General features: G+C 43.7%; 2 protein-coding genes and 1 non-coding gene across 8 annotated transcripts in view; 2 read left to right on the top strand and 1 right to left on the bottom strand.

Moving 5' to 3' along the window:
• TPP2 (tripeptidyl peptidase 2) overlaps positions 1–9,002 on the bottom strand; it is a 68,373-nt gene extending 59,371 nt beyond the window's left edge. For all 6 annotated transcript variants that reach the window (XR_010936991.1, XM_067713544.1, XM_067713543.1 and 3 more), the window contains exons 1-2: positions 8,752–9,002; positions 1,026–1,154 (exon numbers count right to left, since the gene is read on the bottom strand). Coding sequence is in view for 5 of the 6 variants with exons in the window: in XM_067713544.1 (XP_067569645.1) it covers positions 1,026–1,154; positions 8,752–8,916 (294 nt within the window). In the remaining variant the exon portion in view is untranslated. The remainder of the gene's footprint in view (positions 1–1,025; positions 1,155–8,751) is intronic.
• A 100-nt stretch (positions 9,003–9,102) lies between these two features.
• FGF14 (fibroblast growth factor 14) overlaps positions 9,103–19,110 on the top strand; it is a 701,033-nt gene continuing 691,025 nt past the window's right edge. The window contains exon 1 of the mRNA XM_067713286.1: positions 9,103–9,318. The gene's annotated coding sequence lies outside the window, so the exon portion shown is untranslated. The remainder of the gene's footprint in view (positions 9,319–19,110) is intronic.
• LOC137211507 (U6 spliceosomal RNA) lies at positions 13,493–13,596 on the top strand. The gene has a single exon (XR_010937113.1). It is a non-coding gene; the product is annotated as a U6 spliceosomal RNA (small nuclear RNA).

Consider the following 19,110-nt stretch of genomic DNA (forward strand, 5'->3'; position numbering starts at 1 on the left):
GTAAAAGATGGGAAGTTAAATATAGCTCTTTAGATATCTAAATGACCACAAATTTACCTTCCAAACTAATTCTGCTTATTGTTTGAAAAGATAAGAGTACTGAAACACAATCAAATTCTTGCCATCTAACAAACCCATTAGCTAATATCTCATGAACTGCTTTATGTTTGTTTCCTAATCATCTTTCATGTTAGCTTACCCCAGCCTTTCTGCCAAGTACATGGAATAAGACAAGGTCAGATATTTAAGTCCACAAATATTAAAGCCTAAATATTTCAAGTTCAAGTTCCCAGAAGGGAAAAGTGGAGGGCAAAACTACATTCTCATCACTTTTCCCACCTTTCCACTTAAAACTTAAAATTTTTAGAATACAGCAGCCATACTGGAAAAAAAAAAAACAAAACCCAATTCCAAGCCCACTATCAAACAACAAAAACAATAACTTCCACTAAGATGGACCCTAAGGGTCCACACCACCTGGTACCCATGCCCTTGTAAAGTCCCCTCTCTGTAAGCGTGTGCTGATCTACTGACTCACTTTGAATGAAAAGAACATGGCAGAGGCAACAGGCACCACTTCCAACATCATTTTATAAAGGGACCAGAGCCCCCACCTGGGCTCTCTCTGACTGCTTGCCCTGGGGAAGGCAGCTGAATGCTGTGAAGCAGCCGCATGGAGAGGCCCATGTGCTGAGGAACCAAGCCTGCCAATAACCACAAATTCCCCTTCCCCAGCCACAACGAGCCTTCAGATGAAATCACAGCCCTGGCCGACAGTTAGCAAGCTCAGGAGAGATCTTGAACAGAGGCACCCAGCTAAGTCACATCCAGATTCCCAACTCACAGAAACTGTAAAATAACAAATGTTTGTTGTTTTAAAGCATGAAGTTTTGAGGTGATCTCTTATATGGCAATAGGTAACTAATACCATACCATGAAATGTAAGGTAAAAACGTAAAATGCTTTGAGGTGATAGTACAAAAAAAAAAAAGAAAAAAATTCAATAAAAAGATAAAAGCTCCAACCTTAAGCACTCTTCCTGAAAGACCAATAATTTCACCATCTTTTGGCTCTACCACTGTAGCAGTGTTCACATCACCACTTCCTGTTGTGTCAATGATATCAATGATTTTTGGTCTTCCATCAGTTGTAACCTGAAAATTAAGAGACAATTAAAATATGAATTATAGATTTTAGTTTTTATCCTTAAAGCATTGCCAGCTCCCGTACGTGTGTGTGTGCATGCACATGTACCCATAACTAAAATATCCTATAAAATCTGCATTCATTTTAAAAAGAGAACTGAAGTTTTAAGCCAAAAGCCTGACAGATACTAACGAGAAGATTTAGTTACAGAAAACAGCACAGAATCCTTCAAGTGGTTTCATGTGTTCAGGTAGATACTTCTTGGGCACTTACCACAGGCCACACTCAGTTAGGTGTCAGGAGTACAGCAATGATCAGTACACAAAATTCCTGACCTCACACACTCTGTGTTACATGGAGTCAATCAACACGTCAAATATATAACACGTCAGATGGTAATCACTACTAGGAAGAAAATCAAGCAGGGAAAGGAGACAGGTGGTATGGGGCTTTCAATACTAATTAGGCTGGTCAAGAAAGGTATCACTGAGAAGGTTAACATTTGAGAAAAGGTCTGAAGAAAGTGAGTTTTTGGTTGGACAAAACTTTAAGGGGAAAATGTTCAATAACATTTCATTATTGGAGGTCACACTAACACTCAAACTTCTTAAATCAAGTTCAAACTTAGCACTCAAACTTGTCTCTCCCCAGGCCTTGCCATCTCAGGAAGCCAACACACACCCAGCTGCTCAAGCCAGAATCTTACAGAGTCCTCAGATTCTTTAGTTTACTCCTCACAGCAAATCTCTCAGGAAGTCCTCTTCCTTCTACCTCTAAAGTACAGTTCAGACCCACCTTCCCTTGATTCTTCACTACTGGTGTCCTGAACCTCTCCACCACCACCACTTCCTGCTCATACACAATGCTGGCTCCCAGGAGGCCTGCCACAAGCAACAGCAAAGCCAGTCGGGTTGTGGCAGTCCTCCACTGAACACCCTCAGTGGGCTCACAGACATCGGAAGCAGACCCTGCCGAGGGTGCCAGTCACTCCCGCCTCTGACCACCTGGTCTCCTTTCAACTCCTTGGACGCGGCCACCTTCCTCCTGCCTCATGACTTTCTGCGCCAGGTCCTTCTGCTGGGAATTCTCTGTTTCTTCAGTTGTTCCACAGGTATCCCAGTCTCACCTTTCCATTTTCTAGTAAAATACCGCCCCCTTCAGAAAGGCCTCCCTGATGATCTCATTTACGTGCTTGTCATCCTAAGCCTGATTACTCTTTCTCACTGTACCTTGTTTCCTTCACAGAACTTAACTCAATTCGTAATTACTGTTTGTGACTCTTTACCTGTTTGCACTGTCAGAAGATAAGCTCCATAAGGGCAACGGCTATGTCTATTTTATTCACCAAACTACCCCAAACCTAGCAGTGCCTGTTAGGTACTCAAGGCATATGGGATTGTTGGATGGCCTGACACAAATTACTTAGCATTAAGATTGATTTTCCTCAGCTGTGGTTTCTTGGTCAGCCCCAGACTTTCATTTGGGCCATGCTGACTGCTACAGCTAACAGTAATACTGAATATCCTTATTGCCTTTGTGGGAAAAACTATTTTGGGGCTCTTTCTGGGCTAGCTTTGCAAAGGGAATTTGCAGCATTCAAGATATACATGCTGAGTTACCAGCAGGAATCAGGTGTGGAGACACAAAAAAGACAGAAAAATGAAGACCCCCCCCCACCCTCAAGAGAGAAACAGGAATGTAAAAAAATGCCTATAGTGTGACAAGAGTAGTCTTCAGATTCCTTTTCCACCTGGAGAATTCCCCCTCTTTAAGACGAAGTGTAGTGTCCATCACTAGGAGTCTTTCTGGTCTCACGCCCTCCTCCCCAACACCAACTGCAGTGTCCTCAGAGCTCTGCAGTTAGGGTGCACCCAAAAGGAGGTGGGGGAATTCACTATGTGGAGGAAACAAACACACGTTGTTTTTTTTTTGACAAGGCAAAACTAGGGGGTGGCTGGTGGATCCCGGATCTCACTCCAATCATCGACCAACTGGGGGCTGACAGCTCTGTCAGGGGCCGCACAGCTGTTATTTTTATGTATGGTAATTCATCAGCTGGATGTTCATTTCTGGGGGGGCTGTCTATACTAGTAATAAGTATTCTAACATACTGAGAAGGCTCAAAATCATAATTAAACAAAAATCACTGCAGAAATCATACCAAACACTGATAAAATTATGATAAAACTTAAATCAGGGGCTTCCCTGGAGGCACGTGGTTAAGAATCCACCTGCTAATGCAGGGGACATGGGTTCAAGCCCTGGTCCGGGAAGATCCCACATGCCGCAGAGCAACTAAGCCCATGCGCCAAAACTACTGAGCCCGCAAGCCACAACTACTGAGCCCACGTGCCACAACTACCAAGCCCATGTGCCACAACTACTGAAGCCCACGTGCCACAACTACTGAAGCCCGTGCACCTAGAGCCCGCGCTCCGCAATGAAGAGCAGCCTGCACTCGCCACAATTAGAGAAAGCCCACGCACAGCAACGAGGACCCAATGCAGCCAAAAATAAATACATATATAAATAAATTTATTAAAAAAAACAAATCAGACACTGATTTTGAAGGGACTGGCTAGTATCTTTAAGAATAAAATAAAATGAAAATAGAGGAATGAAGAAAAATGTAAGAAAATCTAACAAAAATAGAAGCCACTAAGAGGAAGTTAATACTGTCCTATAAAGTTAAAACTAGCCAGATCATGTACTAAGACCATAAGCAAATAATCTATTTTAAAAATGTATTCCAAATAAGCACATAATTTGAAAGCTACACCACAGCCCTAAGAACACAAACCATTTGTCTTCGCTTTCTCGTTCAATGACCAAACAACTTCGGTGACTTGAGATTGAGAATCACAAGAGATCACTAACAAGTCAGACACGGATCCCTCTCATTAGAAACCTCATTATGAGTGTGAGCAAAGGAAGAAAGCCTAACGGGATTTAGTGGTTTACTTACCATCTACAACTGCCACAAGCTTTACTCACTAGGATCTCTCTCTCTCTCTCATTAAAAATTCTCATACATGCAGTTACTCCTTCTTTCAACCATTAGGTAAAGGGAACCACTCCACTGGAGATAAGAAGATACAAGAGGGAGTTTAGGGTTAGGAAGGACAGGTTTTAAAAAGGCAAATCAGCTGAGAATTTTGCAGAGGCGCTCTGGGAGGAGGCCAGGAAACTGAACTGCTAACACTGGAACTCTATCCCTCATCTTTGAGGACGGGGAGGGGTACCATGGGCCTGAAGGCACAGTTACTATGCGGAGAGCTAAGGTGATAAGCCCTGGGAACGGGGTGGGAGACTGAGATGCTTACTGGGCGCCACTGGCCGAACAGAACAGAAATGGCCCAAAGATATTCTCCCCAAACATCAAGAATCTACGTTACTTTGCGTCTCCACTGAAACAGTTACAGTGAAGTTGGTGAGGGTTTGTAGAGGATTGGAACAAAAAGGGGAAGGTTCGCAAACTATCCTGCACAAGCCAAAGTGAACGTATAAGCATCCACTTGAAATTTCAGGGAAGATACTGAAAATACTCCTTTAAGCAAAGAATGGTATGTCATAAACAAACACTATTAAATGACTGTTATTCTAAGAACATAATGATGAATGAATAAGACAGGCTTTGCTTTCAGAAAGCTTACAATCCAGTTGGGAAGACAAATGAGAAAAGAGAACAGGACTTCCCTCGTGGCGCAGTGGTTTAGAATCCGCCTGCCAAAGCAGGCGACACAGGTTCGAGCCCTGGTCCAGGAAGATCCCACATGCCGTGGAGCAACTAAGCCCGTGCGCCACAACTACTGAGCCCAAGTGCTGCAACTACTGAAGCCCACGTACCTAGAGCCCGTGCTCCACAACAAAAGAAGCCACTGCAATGAGAAGCCCGCGCACCACAAGGAAGAGTGGCCCCCGCTCGCCGCAACTAGAGAAAGCCTGCATGCAGCAACGAAGACCCAACACAGCCAAATAAATAAATTTATTAAAAAAAAAGAGAACAGCAATATAGGACGATAAATAATAATGATAAGGACAGTGTCTAGGAAAGCATGTAAGAACACAAAAGCCAGCTTGGGGGAATCAGGAAAGGCTAACTGAAAGGGAGGTAATAAAACTTAAATTAATGGAGAGCACCCACTATTAGTAACCAAGTACATACCTATGATAACTTCCTTACTGTACTCCATTATATTTTAGTGAAGGTAAAATTAGAAAGACTTTTACAGGACTACTTCCTCCTTCCCAAACTATTTTTTTCCCATGAGGAAATTGTGGACATTATCACATATATACATTTTTTTTCCATTCAACACAAAATGTTACAAGCACATTTCATACAAAATGAATTTGGATATATGCTTTCAAGGAATTTTAACTGAACCAGGAAAAAGGTATATAAGCCGATATACTAAAATGAAACATTTTAGGGAATTCCCTGCCAGTCCAGTGGTTAGGACTCCGTGCTTTCATTGCTGAGGGCCTGAGTGCAGCCAAAAAAAAAAAAATTTTTTAAGTGCTATAGGATATGAAAAAATTGCTATGAGAGCAAACTAAATAACTGTCACCAGGGACTGGGCCTTACTCCTCTTTGAACCCCCAGGTCCTAACACAGTGGTTGGCACATACACATAAATACACAGTGGGGGGCTGAATTAATATCACTAGATAACCCCAAAGGTAACAGGTGAAGGCCCAGCTGGTCTTAAGGGATTAAGTAGGCGTTTACAGGTGACTGTAGAAGGCCTGCAGGCAGATTAAACCCCACATGCAAAAGCATGTGTTGGGGAAAGACCTGGAACATCTGGGTGAGAGCAAAGCTGTGAAATGCTGTTGGTGGAAGCACAGGCGGGGTGCTTCAATGGTGGGGCGGAGTGGATGTGGACAGAAGAAGTAGTGGGATGAGAACCGAGGCTACGCAAAGAGCTGGAGCTGAATGGCAAAGAGCTGTGCAAAGTTCAAATCTGGGGGTTTCAACGCAAAGACAACTGGGATGCCCAAATAGTTCTGTTTTATATTAAGCAAAGGTGTGATGGGTTGTTTTGTTTTGTTTTTTAAGGAAAGTAACTTTGGCCATGTGAAGGGTGACCAATGGCAGCCAGGAGACCCGCTGGCTACCATGGGTTTATTTCCAGGTCCAGTCCAAGCCCCATCTCTTGTCCGCGAAACCTGATTGCTCCAGCTCTCACTGGTCCCCTGATCAACTTCTGTTAACAGTTACCTGCAGGACTACATCATCTCTTAACGCAGAATGTTAGGGACCTGGCAGGTGCCTGAATACTTGCTGAGGAAAAGACTTAATCATTTATTTAATTACTCCTCCTCTCATGCTGGCCACCCTCTACATTTAACGAAGCCTACACGCTATCACAAGAGAACTGGGCCCAAGGCTGTCACCGAAGAATGGGACTAGAATGGGACTCCCCACTGTGCTCCTGAAAACTCTCCCTTGCACCCCTAGTCCCCTACTCAGACACCACCTGCCTTTCCAAATGTCCAGTTCAACCTCCTCTTCCCATTTCACTCTTTCCTTCCACTTTATTTCTATCCACCGTCTCATCTTAATGATGTATACACAGATCTACAAGACACATTTGTTAAAGGTAAACGGGGGAAAAAAACCTTAAAAATTCACTCATGTTTGCAAGCCACCTTAGTGAACTTCTTTCAGATGGCCATGTTTAGGTCAATCTCTCAGAGTTCAAGTTAGAAGATAAGAGTTATGTTTTCATTTTACTTCAAATATGTTGTTGCTCAAACATTTATTATTACATGCACATAATATCTAATGCGTATTCATCCTTCAGAGAGATGGTGATTCAAGATCCAGCATAAACTCCCTCTACTAAACAGCCTTGCTTAAAAAAATCAGTGTTTGTTTAACACTTTCCATGAGCACTTTAAGAAGTCACATGTAATTAATCGCCTCAATTTTCAGAGCAACACTGTGGGATGAGAATTACTGCTACTTGATAGAGAGAGTGATGGAATTATCTGATAAGCAGGTCCGGGAAATTCTACAAAAGCATTTTTACTGAGACACTACTCCTCCAAACTCTTCTGATCCCCTTATTATCCGGACAAAAGAGCCAGTGACCACTTACTCCAGCTGTTCTCCTCCCACTTATCCCTATAAAAAGTAAACACACACCACACCAGAATGGAAACCATTACTGCACTGTAATGAAGCCTCAATGAGGTGATAGCTGTCACTGCTGTACATCTTCGGAGCTCTTAAGAAAACTGGACAACCAGAGCTACCAGGAGGGAACGCATCACCTGCTCCTCTCTGATGCACCAGAGCTGCCTGACAGGGCCACCATGAGGGGTCCTGCGCTCCAGAGTGCTGCTGAAGAATGAACAGGAGGGAGCAACGTTCCCAGAGGGATTCTCTACAGAGTCGGCCTGACTGGGAACCGGACCGGTTCCCTCCCCACCCCCCCCCCCCACCCCCGGCATTACATCCTAACTTCCAAAATGCTACCTCAGTTATACAAGAGCACAATAAGGGATGCAGAGGAGGGAGAGGCATGGGGGAGGAGAATTATTAAACTTCAGGGTTTTAAGAAATACAGTGGAAAGACTGATACAAGGAAGAGATCAGCGTACAGGAGGATTAGGTTAGACATTTGGGAGATGAGTCTTGAAACTGTGAAATTGTTTATTGCTGGGTTTCGGTGTAAGGCTCAGGCTACTAAATTTACAAAAGTCAAACTTTGAAGACTTTAATGAGAATGCTTTCAACAGAGAGACACATTTTAAAAAATTACCTTTCGGCATGGTACCTTGATCTAACGATTTCAAAGGTGGCTAGGGCAAAACAAAATAACTTTAAAAAATCATGAAGTATGTTGTCTTACATTTTGAGGCTGAAAAAAAAAATACGGAAGGATAATTTAATGCAGTCTGAAGAGTTCGCCAAAAACAAAGTTGGGTTCTTCTTTATATCAAAGACTAAGCCATGCGTTTCACTGACCCTAACAAGTACATTGCGGAAGAGAGTTAAAAATAGAATACATGAAACTACCAGAGGAAACAATTCCGGAAGTTGACCGAGTTATCTTCTTGAAAGCCGGCTTTCATGTTTCAAGATAAACTATTCCTCCCCAAACCAAACTTCCCGAACGACAGCAATAAAAATGAAGTTCTGATAGGTCATTTGCCCCTTCCCTGTTTCCTTCCCACCCCCCGCTCCCATGAATAACAAAACAGTAAAATCCTCCTTTGCAAATAACAGGCACCCGCCGGTTGGTGCCCAAGACACGAGGCACCCGCGGAAGAAGGCGGTGTGCTGGGCAGAAGCCCGAGGGCCCGGGCCTGGAGGCGCCTGGGTAGGAAGGGGCTTCCTGGGCGACCGGCGGCCCCGGGCGCCCCGACCAGCCGCTTTTGTCTGGGCCGGGATCAGGGCCCAGCCGGGGCGCCCGGCCGCCGGCCCCTCGCACCCCGCCCCCCGTCGGGCCCTCCACCTCCTCCCGGCGGCTCCCCCTCGGCCGCAGAGCGGGCTTCGGCCTGCGAGGCTCCGACGCCGCGTCCCCTCCGCGTTCCCGGCCCGGTGGCAGGCCGCCCGCGCCCCCGCGCCCGGGCCCTCGGCGGCTGCCGCACCTGCATGCCCGGAGCCCCGGGGTCGACCCCCGTGTCCAGGACGGCGATAAGCACCCCCCGACCATCATACTCCGGGTAGCGGCAGAGGAAGGACGCGGCCCCAGTCTCTTTCTTCGGGAGGAGGCCGTGGAAAGGGAAGGGCTCCTCGTTCGCTGCGGTGGCCATGGACGCAAGCTGGAGGGCGAAGAAGAGGCAAACTGCCAGGTTGCGCGCGGACGAGCGACGCGAGGACACCCGGGCGGCCGCGGGCCTGGGCGGGGGCGAGGGGCGGGGCCAGCCACCGGCCAATCCAGGCCCGCCAGGGAGAGGCGGCCAATCGCGCGCTGCCACGTAAGCCAACGGTGCCGCTCTCTGGAGCTGGGCCCGAGTGTTGCCCGGGCCGCAGAGAAGGAGGTGGAGTCGGAGGCGTTGTTGGAGGCATCAGTTCTCGAACCTGGGGTCTTAAAGAGACTCGAGTTTGGGAATTTTAGGGGACGGCCGGCTCCCAAGCAAAGGGTCCGCATGTCCCGGGCCGAAACACTCCTCCGGGAACGGGAAAGGAAACGGGCTGCCAGTCTGTTGTAACAGGTACCTCCCGCTGGCAAGCGATGGTTTCCGAACTTGTGGTTGTGGACTAAACTTTTCGGTCAGCTGCTGCAGAATCCCCGGTTGCCCCGAGGAAAGGGAGCCAACTCACGCTCGCTAAACCCCTAGGAGTGTGGATTTTGGCGAAATGCCGGTACAAAAATTTTTGAGAGAGAGTTCTTTGATTCAGTGGTGTAGGGATTGTGTTCCCCTTTCTCGAGTGTGTCCCTTTGATGGGGGGGATGTGGGGGCGTATAGGGTGTGGATGGGCCAGAGCTGCCATCAACAGGAAGTGGGTTGTAGGCCGTTCAGTCGGCCTCGTAGCCAGTAACAAATACCAGGCTGAAGTGGGCCCCTCCTATCCTCATTGCTCACCCTGGGCTTCCGGGATTTCTGAAAAACATTCTTTTTTTTTTTTGTCACTCTCTCTTTAAATTGATGTTTCTGGTTGGTCCTGAAGGTTCTCCACTCAATTATCGAGCCAAAATTTGCAGTTTTTCAGATTAACAGTGGCGACTATCAATTGCTCCGTGCTGCACTAGTGGCCCTTAATGATCTTTCTGTCCGCATTCTTGCCAGGGTAATCTTAGTGTTTTGTGTGGATGTGCCAGCGACCCCTTTGGCAATCTGGCTGGGCTTATGGACACCTCAGAACAATTTTAAACTCATAAAATTTAATATATAGAATTACTCCGGAAATTATGTTGAAATAGTTATCAAAATATGAAAACCAACTTTATTATATAGCAAGTTTTATACATATAATTATATGTATGCTTCTGTGCATGAAATAACAGGAGCTAGCACCAAATCTAATAAGCTCCCATAATTTCAAAATAGTAAAGAGCATAAATAGTATTTTGACACACCTGTAACGTACTGTGATAAACATTTTTATTGGTGAAACAGTAACAAACAGTAACAGCTGATACCACTCTGGTTATTACCTACATCTATAATTGAAGGGAATATTTAATTAAAAGGTTAGTGGAAGTAAGGGTGTATTTTTTTTTTCCTACTCAAGTTTTTGAACCCCATCAGATTCTATTATGGACTCCAGGTTAAGAATGCTTGGTGTAAAGGGAAATTCTATGTACACCAGTTTCCAATCCATAGGATTGGGAGATTCTCCACTAAATCTCAAAAATTACTGTAATGGCTGTGCAATTTCTTTGAATTGATTACTTGTCCATTTCTTCTATTCCATAAATCTTAGAGAAGCGTGTTCTCTTTAGTGGAGAGGAAATGGAGAATAGTTAATGTTTTCTTTCCTACTCCCAACTGTGTTTATGTTACCTCTAGAAAAGGGCTTAAAATTAATGGTAAAGAAAAGACATACAGAAGATATCCAAATAGAACATGTAGTGACAGAATGGAATAGCTTCCAGTTTCAAAGGAACCGGTAGTCCAGTTGCTTCATTTTACAAATGAGGAGCAAAGGTAGACAGGTTTACTGGCTGCCACGGGTTATGAAATGGAGTTAGTGAAAAAGCTGGATTTCTGTTCTCATAGTCTGCCCCCAGTATTTTCTACCACACCTGTTGTGCTCTCCGACCAGAGTGTCACCCAGTGAATGGATGGTGAATGAACTGTTCATTGTGAAACCAAAGTGGCAGACTTTTTATTAGACTCCTATAACAATGTTCTTTAAAAAAAAATTTTTTTTTCTTACGGCTCCCATAAAAATGTTTTAGAAAAATTACGTACCCTCTTGTATAGTTTTAATATAATTTTTGAAATTTGTCATCATATGTTCAAGAAATTATAAAGGATGTGATATCTGGCATTTTATAAATATTGACATTCTTTAATGAAACCTCTACATCATTCATTTAAATATAGCCAGTTGAATGTTACTCTTTGATATCTGCCATTCTATTTATATACCTGAACTTATTCCATTTAAAATCAGATATTTGACATCACTATTTCTTCTTGAAATTTTATTAACATTCTACACAGAATTTTATCCTAATGTAATTTACATCTATGATGGAAAGTCCTATTGATCATTTATTATTATCTGCAACAAAAATATGTATGTTAATATTTAATTTAAAATTTTTTCCTGGGATCAAAGTGTTAAAATTTTCCTTTTGGATTATCTTTCAATTACTGGAAAGTTGATCAAAAGGACATAAATAAATCTTAAGCTTTGATAAATATTTGATTAAGATAAAAATTACAGAACAAAAAGAAAATTTTTATTGAAAATGCAGTTCTTAAAAAGATGCATGAGAGGCATGTTTCGGGGCTTTGATGAAAGGTTTTGCTGACAGTTTTTCAAATCGTCCCTTTATTTGATGTCCAAGAAGCTATTTCACCTGAAGGTGATGCACGATAGTAAGATGCCTTTTTCTAGGAAGCTGGAGACCCAGCTGTGAAACAGGTGCGAAGGGGAGGCGATATGTCCTCCCATCACAGGCACGTCTTCAAGCAGATAAGTTTGGAAAAGAGTAGATAGGACATGTAAGCCTCTGGAAATTGTTCATATTGAAATTATCCATGGCTTTAAATCACAGTTTGAAGACCACTGTTTTATAAAACCCCCGAAATCACTTTAAGTCAATAAGAAGTCGTTTACTCTTTGTCTTCAAGCCACAGTATTCTCCACATTCTGCGTTTACACCTCCTCCTCTCTGGATTTAATGACATTGCCAGCTAAGGGAACGCTCTCAATGCCAAGTCCGTTTGTGCAACTTGACAAACAGTTTGACAGTTCATTGGCTTTAAGAAGAAAACAATGAAGATACAGATAAATACAACTAGGGCTTAGGAATGGGGAGGAGGGGGAGGAAGGGGTGTCAGGACACAACGGGGTCAGCGGACCGGGGCATCCTATGTGGGGTAAAGTAACAGGCTGGACGCAGGCACCCTCCCACACAGCATTGTTCGGAGCGGGAAGGGCAGAGCAGGGTGTTCCCGAGGGCCACCTCCCTTCCCCGTCACCTGCCGGGTGGGAGGCTGCGCGCCAGTGCAGAGGTGTGGGCAAAGGTATCGCTTCCCATGAGTCACTTTCTTTGTAGCTATTGCGGCACCGTATCATTTAGAGAATATTCTTTAATCAAGTATCCGAAACTGCGCAGAGATTGTGAAAGCGTCATCGTGTCCCAGATGCCGGGCGTAGAAATCCTGCGCAGCGTTAGCAGCGAGGCCACTCCTCCCGTGGCGGCTCCCAGGCGGTGATGGAGGGAAGTAGGAACGCTAGGGCCGGGCCGTTCCTGGGAGATGAGGTACTTCCGTGACAGCAGATTTGGGCTGGCAGACTCCCCTCCGGCTTTGCCAAGACTCCCCTTTGCTTTTCTCTTCTTTTCTCAGGGTCTAACTTGCCTCGCGGCCTGATGGCCCTCCCAGCCTTTGGTGGACCCTTCACTATTTTACCTTACAGAGGCATTTCCCCCGATAGAATCCTTGCTTCTTTAAGCCAGTCTTGGCACTTGCTTGTCGGAGGACCCGGACTAAACTAGCTCACACCAAACTGAGATTCAGGTGCTTCAAACTTCACCACTGCTTCCCCCTGGAGGCCAAGGCCGTTATTACCATTCCTATCGAATATGCCTGCTTCCTAGACATTCTCCAGTGCAAAGCCAGATGGACAAAGGTATTTAGCAAAGCTTAAATCACATGCCTGCGTTTAGCTGTAAAAGAGGCTGGGAGATTAACTTCTGACTTCTTGCATGGGTAGGCAGGACTGATAATGTGGGAAATTCTATACACATAGAAAGGCCTTTCAAAAGATGCCTCTTAATTCAAAAGATTTGTTAATTGTACCGAATAGCCACTTTGCCAACATATATATATCTATAATATATCCATTTAGCCTTAAGACTTACATGATTCTAAATACTTTAGATTATGCTTGCTATCCTCTCACTTTCTGTTCTTTCTACCTCCAAACTAAATTAAGCATTATAACACAGTTCCAGGTCCTTGAACCTTCAATAATAAAATGATAAACTAGGCAATTTGGACCAAGACTCCTGCTGACAGTAATCAGAAAAACTGGACAACACATGAAAAAGTATACTCATCGGCAAAAGAGGGCTAACAGTGTGGTGAAGAATTTCTGGAGTGGATGTAAACTCAGAAACTTGAGCCTAATGTTTAGGACAGCCTTGCCTTTCAGGGCAAAGGGAAGTGGGGAGAAAATCCTGAAAAATTAGAAAAGTGAAGGCCAGTGCTCACTTCAGCACACAAACTAAAATTGGAATGATACAGAGAAGGTTAGCACGGCTCCTGTGCAAGGATGACACACAAATTCTTGAAGTGTTCCATATTTTTTACCTAAATGGAAAGGAAATCCAAAAAAGAGGGGACATATGTATACGTATAGCTGATTCACTTTGCTGTACAGCAGAAACTAACACAACTTTGTAAAGCAACTATACTCCAATAAAAAAATAAAAAAGTGAAGGTCATGAGCCAGTGAGGTGGGCCTTATCAGATGGCCATTCATGTCTAACCATTGCAAAAGTTGGTACTGGCAGGTGGATGAGAGCTGGCTTTAGAAATCCGGAGATCTGAGCTTTAGTCCTAGTTCTCTTGGTTTGTCATTTTTAAACAAGGCAGTGAACCTCTCTGGACCTCTGTTTCCTTGTTTGCATCGCAAAGAGTTAATGGAACTTCTTTGGTAGCTATGGGGGGTGGGGGAGGGATTTGAATCAATTTCAAAACAGCACGTTTTATGGTCAGTTAATATTAAAAAAGTTTCAAAATATCCCCCAGGGCAGAGAAAGGTCATGTGCGCTTAGCATACTAAGGCTAGGGTTGTCAGTTCACGAGAAATAGAGTCAATGTTATATAAATAGGAGAAGTGTGAATTTTTCACATAGCAAAGATAGGTGCCTCCCAAGCCACAGTAGAAGTCTCTCACCGCTTTCCTCTCGTCTGTGGGACCAGAGCTGCCCTTTCTTCCTTCCTGACAGCTCTGACCAGCTTTCCTTAGGAGCAGAGGCCATCCCTTCCTTCTACAGAATCCGTAGAAAGTGGGCAGAATAGCAAATCCATTGGCTTCCAGAGGACATTGGAGCTGGTAGACTTACAGACACATGAAAAACGTGGTGGATGGGGCTTAGGCAGAGAGGCTGCCCTCCACGCAAAGCACAAGCAGATGAGGGGCTCAGCCGTGGGTGGCCACAGGCGCAAGTCCGTGCCCCTCTCTGCAGCCTTCCCCAGCTGCGTTCACTGCCATCTTCAGTAAAACACCGATTGCCGAACACCTGTCAGTCCAGGCTCTGCTGTGGCAGCATGAAAGCCCACATTTCAGTGGTATAAAGACAGTTTTCAGCCGTGCTCCGTCTCCACTCCAGCTCCACGGCGGGCTCTGCTCCAAGTTCCACCCAATCTTGGAGTCAGGCTGGAAGAGCTGGCAGTCTCTGGAATGTTCCTGGTCACCACAGCAGGAAAATGAGAACATGGGGAAACGTGCACTTGATCTTAAAGCTTCCGTCACTCTGCTCACACACCACCGGCGACGGCAAATCCCAGGGTCATGGCCACGTTCAAGGGGGAAGAGAAACGCAGTTCTATCGTGGGCCCAAGGGAACAATAACTGGGATATTTGAAGTGTCTTAATTACTACCAGAACCTCATTGACGTTCAAGACGTTTTCACTGTAGTGAAAGATTGGTTATGTGAAACCCCAAACAGAGGTGCTCCTCTCTCCCAAGGTCAGCATCCCATATGAACTGCCAGCCAGACAGTGAGGACACCTATTCCTGGATGGCCACCTAGGGGGAGGTACAGGATGGCAAATACTCCAGGTCGTCTCAGGGGAGCTAGAAATACATCTTAGGGTTCGGAAATAGAACATTCAGTTAGGGAGTTTGGGATTGACAGGTACACACTGCTATATTTAAAATGGATAACCAACAAGGACCTACTGTATAGCACAGGGAACTCTGCTCAGTACTCTGTAATAATCCAGATGGGAAAAGAATTTGAAAAAGAATAGATATATGTATAACTGAATCACTTTGCTGTACACCTGAAACTCACACAGCGTTGTTAGTCAACGATACTCCGATATAAAATAAAATGTTAAAAAAAAAAGAAATAGAAGGGGTAGATTATGACTGCTAAGCTCAGATGGTTCTATCCCTCCAACTACATACCACCTAGCACAGGAGTGCTCGATAAATAGTTAAACTACACCAGGTCCTCCTTGGGTAAAGAATTGTTCTGAAATAGCCAATTGCTTCTTACATGGCTTCTAATACAGAATAAGTTCTCAACCTTTGTGTATTAGCCTAATTTAATCTTCAAGTATGCACACTATTTGGTTATTACTGATTGCATTGTCTCTCAGGCTCTATTTTTTTTTTTTTTGGTTCTGATAAGTGAGAAAAGAAAATAATAGAAAGCTAGAGTAACCTTATGGTTTCTACTACCATGGATAAATAGGAATGCCCAAGAAACATCTCAACTTGAAGAGTGTAAAATTCTCTAGACTTCTTTGTATTGTGTATCTTTGCAGAAATGTTGCATGCATAGAAAGAATATGTGTGTATGTATGTGTGTATGTATGTGTACATATACTCTATGACTCTGTATACATATGTATGTATGCATACATAAATGTGTAAATGTGTGTGAAAAAATATATGATTCCTCTCTCCTTTTTTATATAAATGGTAACATACTGCACTGTCCTGTACCTTGGTTTTTTTTTCATTTTACACTATTTCCTGATGAATATTAGTACAGAGAATTATTTCTCTTTCTTCTTAATAGCTTCATACTATTCCTTTGCTTGTGTCATCATTTATTTAACATGTGAGTTAGTTTTATTTTTTATTTTTGGCTGCCTTGGGTCCTTGTTGCTGCATGCGGGCTTTCTCTAGTTGTGGCGAGCAGGGGCTACTCTTCATTGCAGTGCGTGGGCTTCTTCTCATTGCGGTGGCTTCTTCTTTCTCTAGTTGCGGCTTGCGGGCTCTAGAGCGCAGGCTCAGTAGTTGTGCCACACGAGCTTAGTTGCTTCACGGCATGTGGGATCTTCCTGGACCAGGGCTCGAACCCATGTCCCTTGCATTGGCAGGCAGATTCTTAACCACTGCGCCACCAGGGAAGTCCCAAGTAAGTTAGTTTTTAAATCTCTTGTTTTTGAAATTGGAAATGGGTACTTCCTTGCCAGTACAATTGTTTCTAAAATGTAAACGTTTCAGGCCATAAAAATCTTCAAGGGGGGTGGGATGAATTGGGAGATTGGGACTGACATATATACTACTATGTATAAAATAGATAACTAATGAGAACCTGCTGTATAGCACAGGGAACTACTCAATGTTCTGTGGTGACCTAAATGGGAAGGAAATCCAAAAAGGAGGGGATATACGTATACGTATAGCTGATTCACTCTGCTGTACAGTAGAAACTAACACAACATTGTAAAGCAACTCTACTCCAATAAAAAAAATTTAAAAAAATCTTCAGTTCCTTTAGTTCTGACAAAGTCAAATTTCCATGCATAACTATAGAAGTCTCACTCCTATCCTTGGAGGACTTCAGCCCCCAGTCCCTGCTAAGTGGGCAGGAAGGATATACCCCACCTCCTTTCTGGCCGTAGGTGATGGGACCAGGAGTGGTTCTTATCCTGAGGCAGATGAAAGAGCCCATGAGCATGTAGTGTGTGATGGAGCGTTTGAGTGAGGTTCTTGAAAGCTGGATCCTCGGGGCCCGCTGCTGGGGGACTGAGAGCCCTCTTTAATCCAGAACCGCTCTATTCTCAGACAAGCCCCGGCGCACCGAGCTGCTGCTTTTGGTTTGATTCGTGATCCTTCCGTATCCTTATATTAAACATTCTTATTTGATAAGCTTTGGAATTTTCTCTTCCTTAATCAAAAGAGCTTTACCTAGAACAGAGCATATGGTGCTTATTTTGTTTCACCCATTCCTGATGTGTATTAGTTAGCAAACACATACTCCCACTGAATTCCGTGACAGTAAATCACACTTATGTGGACAGACGTGAATTAAATTGTACAATGCAGGAATTGTCCCCAGGTAGTTCCTGCCCTCTGTGGTTTCACTGTAGGAAGCATCTCAGCACTGTGGGACTCTCCACGAGATGGGCACAGGCCGGGATCTGCCCAGCCACTGTGGCTGTTTCTACTTGCAGTACCTGCGTGGGATTTCCTAAGTCCCATCCACCTGCGTGAACTTGGAGTGCCAGAAAAACATGTTAGGCTTTGGATTCCAGTGAAAGCCTAATACTGGTGATGATCCTGAGTATCCTGACTTGATGGAGAGAGAGGCAGAGAATATGCGAGTAAAAGCACTTAGAAGTTAAGGGTTCTTGCCTCTGGGACTGGGTCTGTCACTAATTCGCCTCGCAATCTTTAACAAAGCCTCAGCGTCCTCAACTACAAGTCTGAGGGTTTCGTCAGAGTTAAATGAGAAAAGGTACCTTCCGCAGTGGCAATAAGTAATTGCTATTATTATATCGTGGCTGGGATGCAGCAGCGATTCAATGCGCTGAGGCTGGTCATATCATTTGGATCCCACTATCTAAAGTTAAGACTTCCGTAGAGCAGGCAAATTGATTTTTTTTTAAAGGATTATTCAGTTTGCAAGAAATCGTTTTTAAAAATCAACTTAGGCATGTAGTACAGAGACCTTATAAGCCTGTTTCCTTGAGGTAAATAGATCAAACAATTTACTCCATTAGTGGTGAAACATAACATGGGCAGATATGATTTTACTGTTTCTAGAACTTAATGGGTTTTTTTAACTGTAATAAATACATCTCCAATTTCGTAGAACTATTTTTTTTTTCCCTTAACAAAAGAATGACAACTGGAGGACAACTTATAAATATCACTTTGTGTGTGAGGGTGGGGTGGGGGGAGGGTAAGAACACTTAACATGAGATCTACCCTCTTCACAAACTTACAAGTACCAGTACCTTATTGTTAACTATATCTGCTGGTGTACAGCAGATGTCTGGAACTCACCTTGTATAACTGTAACTTTATACCCCTTGAACAACACCACCTCACATCCTCCCCTCCCCCACCCTGGGAGCCACCGTTCTATTGTCTACTTCTATACCTTTGACATTTAAGTGCCTCCTATGAGAGAACTCAGGCACTGTTGGTCCTTCTGAGGGATGTACTTCACTTAGCATCCCTTCCAGTTCCATCCCTGTTGTTGAAAATGGTAATTCCCTTCTTTTTTTAAAGGCTGAATAATATTCTATTGTATGTATGTACTACCTTTTCTTTATCCATTCATCTGTTGATGGACATTTGGATTGTTTCCATATCCTGGCTATTATGAGTAATGCTGCAGTGAACATGGGGGTGCAGATATCTCTTCAAGATCCTGATTTTGATTCTTCCAGTATATATCCAGAAGTGGGATTGCTGGAGCATTTGGTAGTTCTGTTTTTAATTTTTGAGTGAACTTCATACTGTCTTCCATAGCAGCTGCATCGTCAAACATTCCCATCAAGAGTGTACAAGGGCTTCTATTTCCCCACATCCTTGCCAACACTTACCGTGTTTTTTCTTATAGTAGTCATCCTCACAGGTGTGAGGTGATACCTCATTGCACTTTTGATTATAATTAAAAGCTCTGTAATTCCACTGCTCTGAAATAGAGACCAACAGCCAAAATTAGACTTTTTCTGTGGATTAGAATGTCATGTACAAACTTTTCATTTAGCATTATATTGTTCTCATTTTCAGAGTTTAAAAACTTATTTTATAAACATGATTTGTATATAGTTCAATGGATATACCAAAATTTTTTGAAACATTCCCAATTTCTGAACATTTAAATAGTTTCTAAGTAATT

Source organism: Pseudorca crassidens, chromosome 18 (genome assembly GCF_039906515.1).
Source record: "Pseudorca crassidens isolate mPseCra1 chromosome 18, mPseCra1.hap1, whole genome shotgun sequence".
NCBI classification, from domain to species: Eukaryota; Metazoa; Chordata; class Mammalia; order Artiodactyla; family Delphinidae; genus Pseudorca; species Pseudorca crassidens.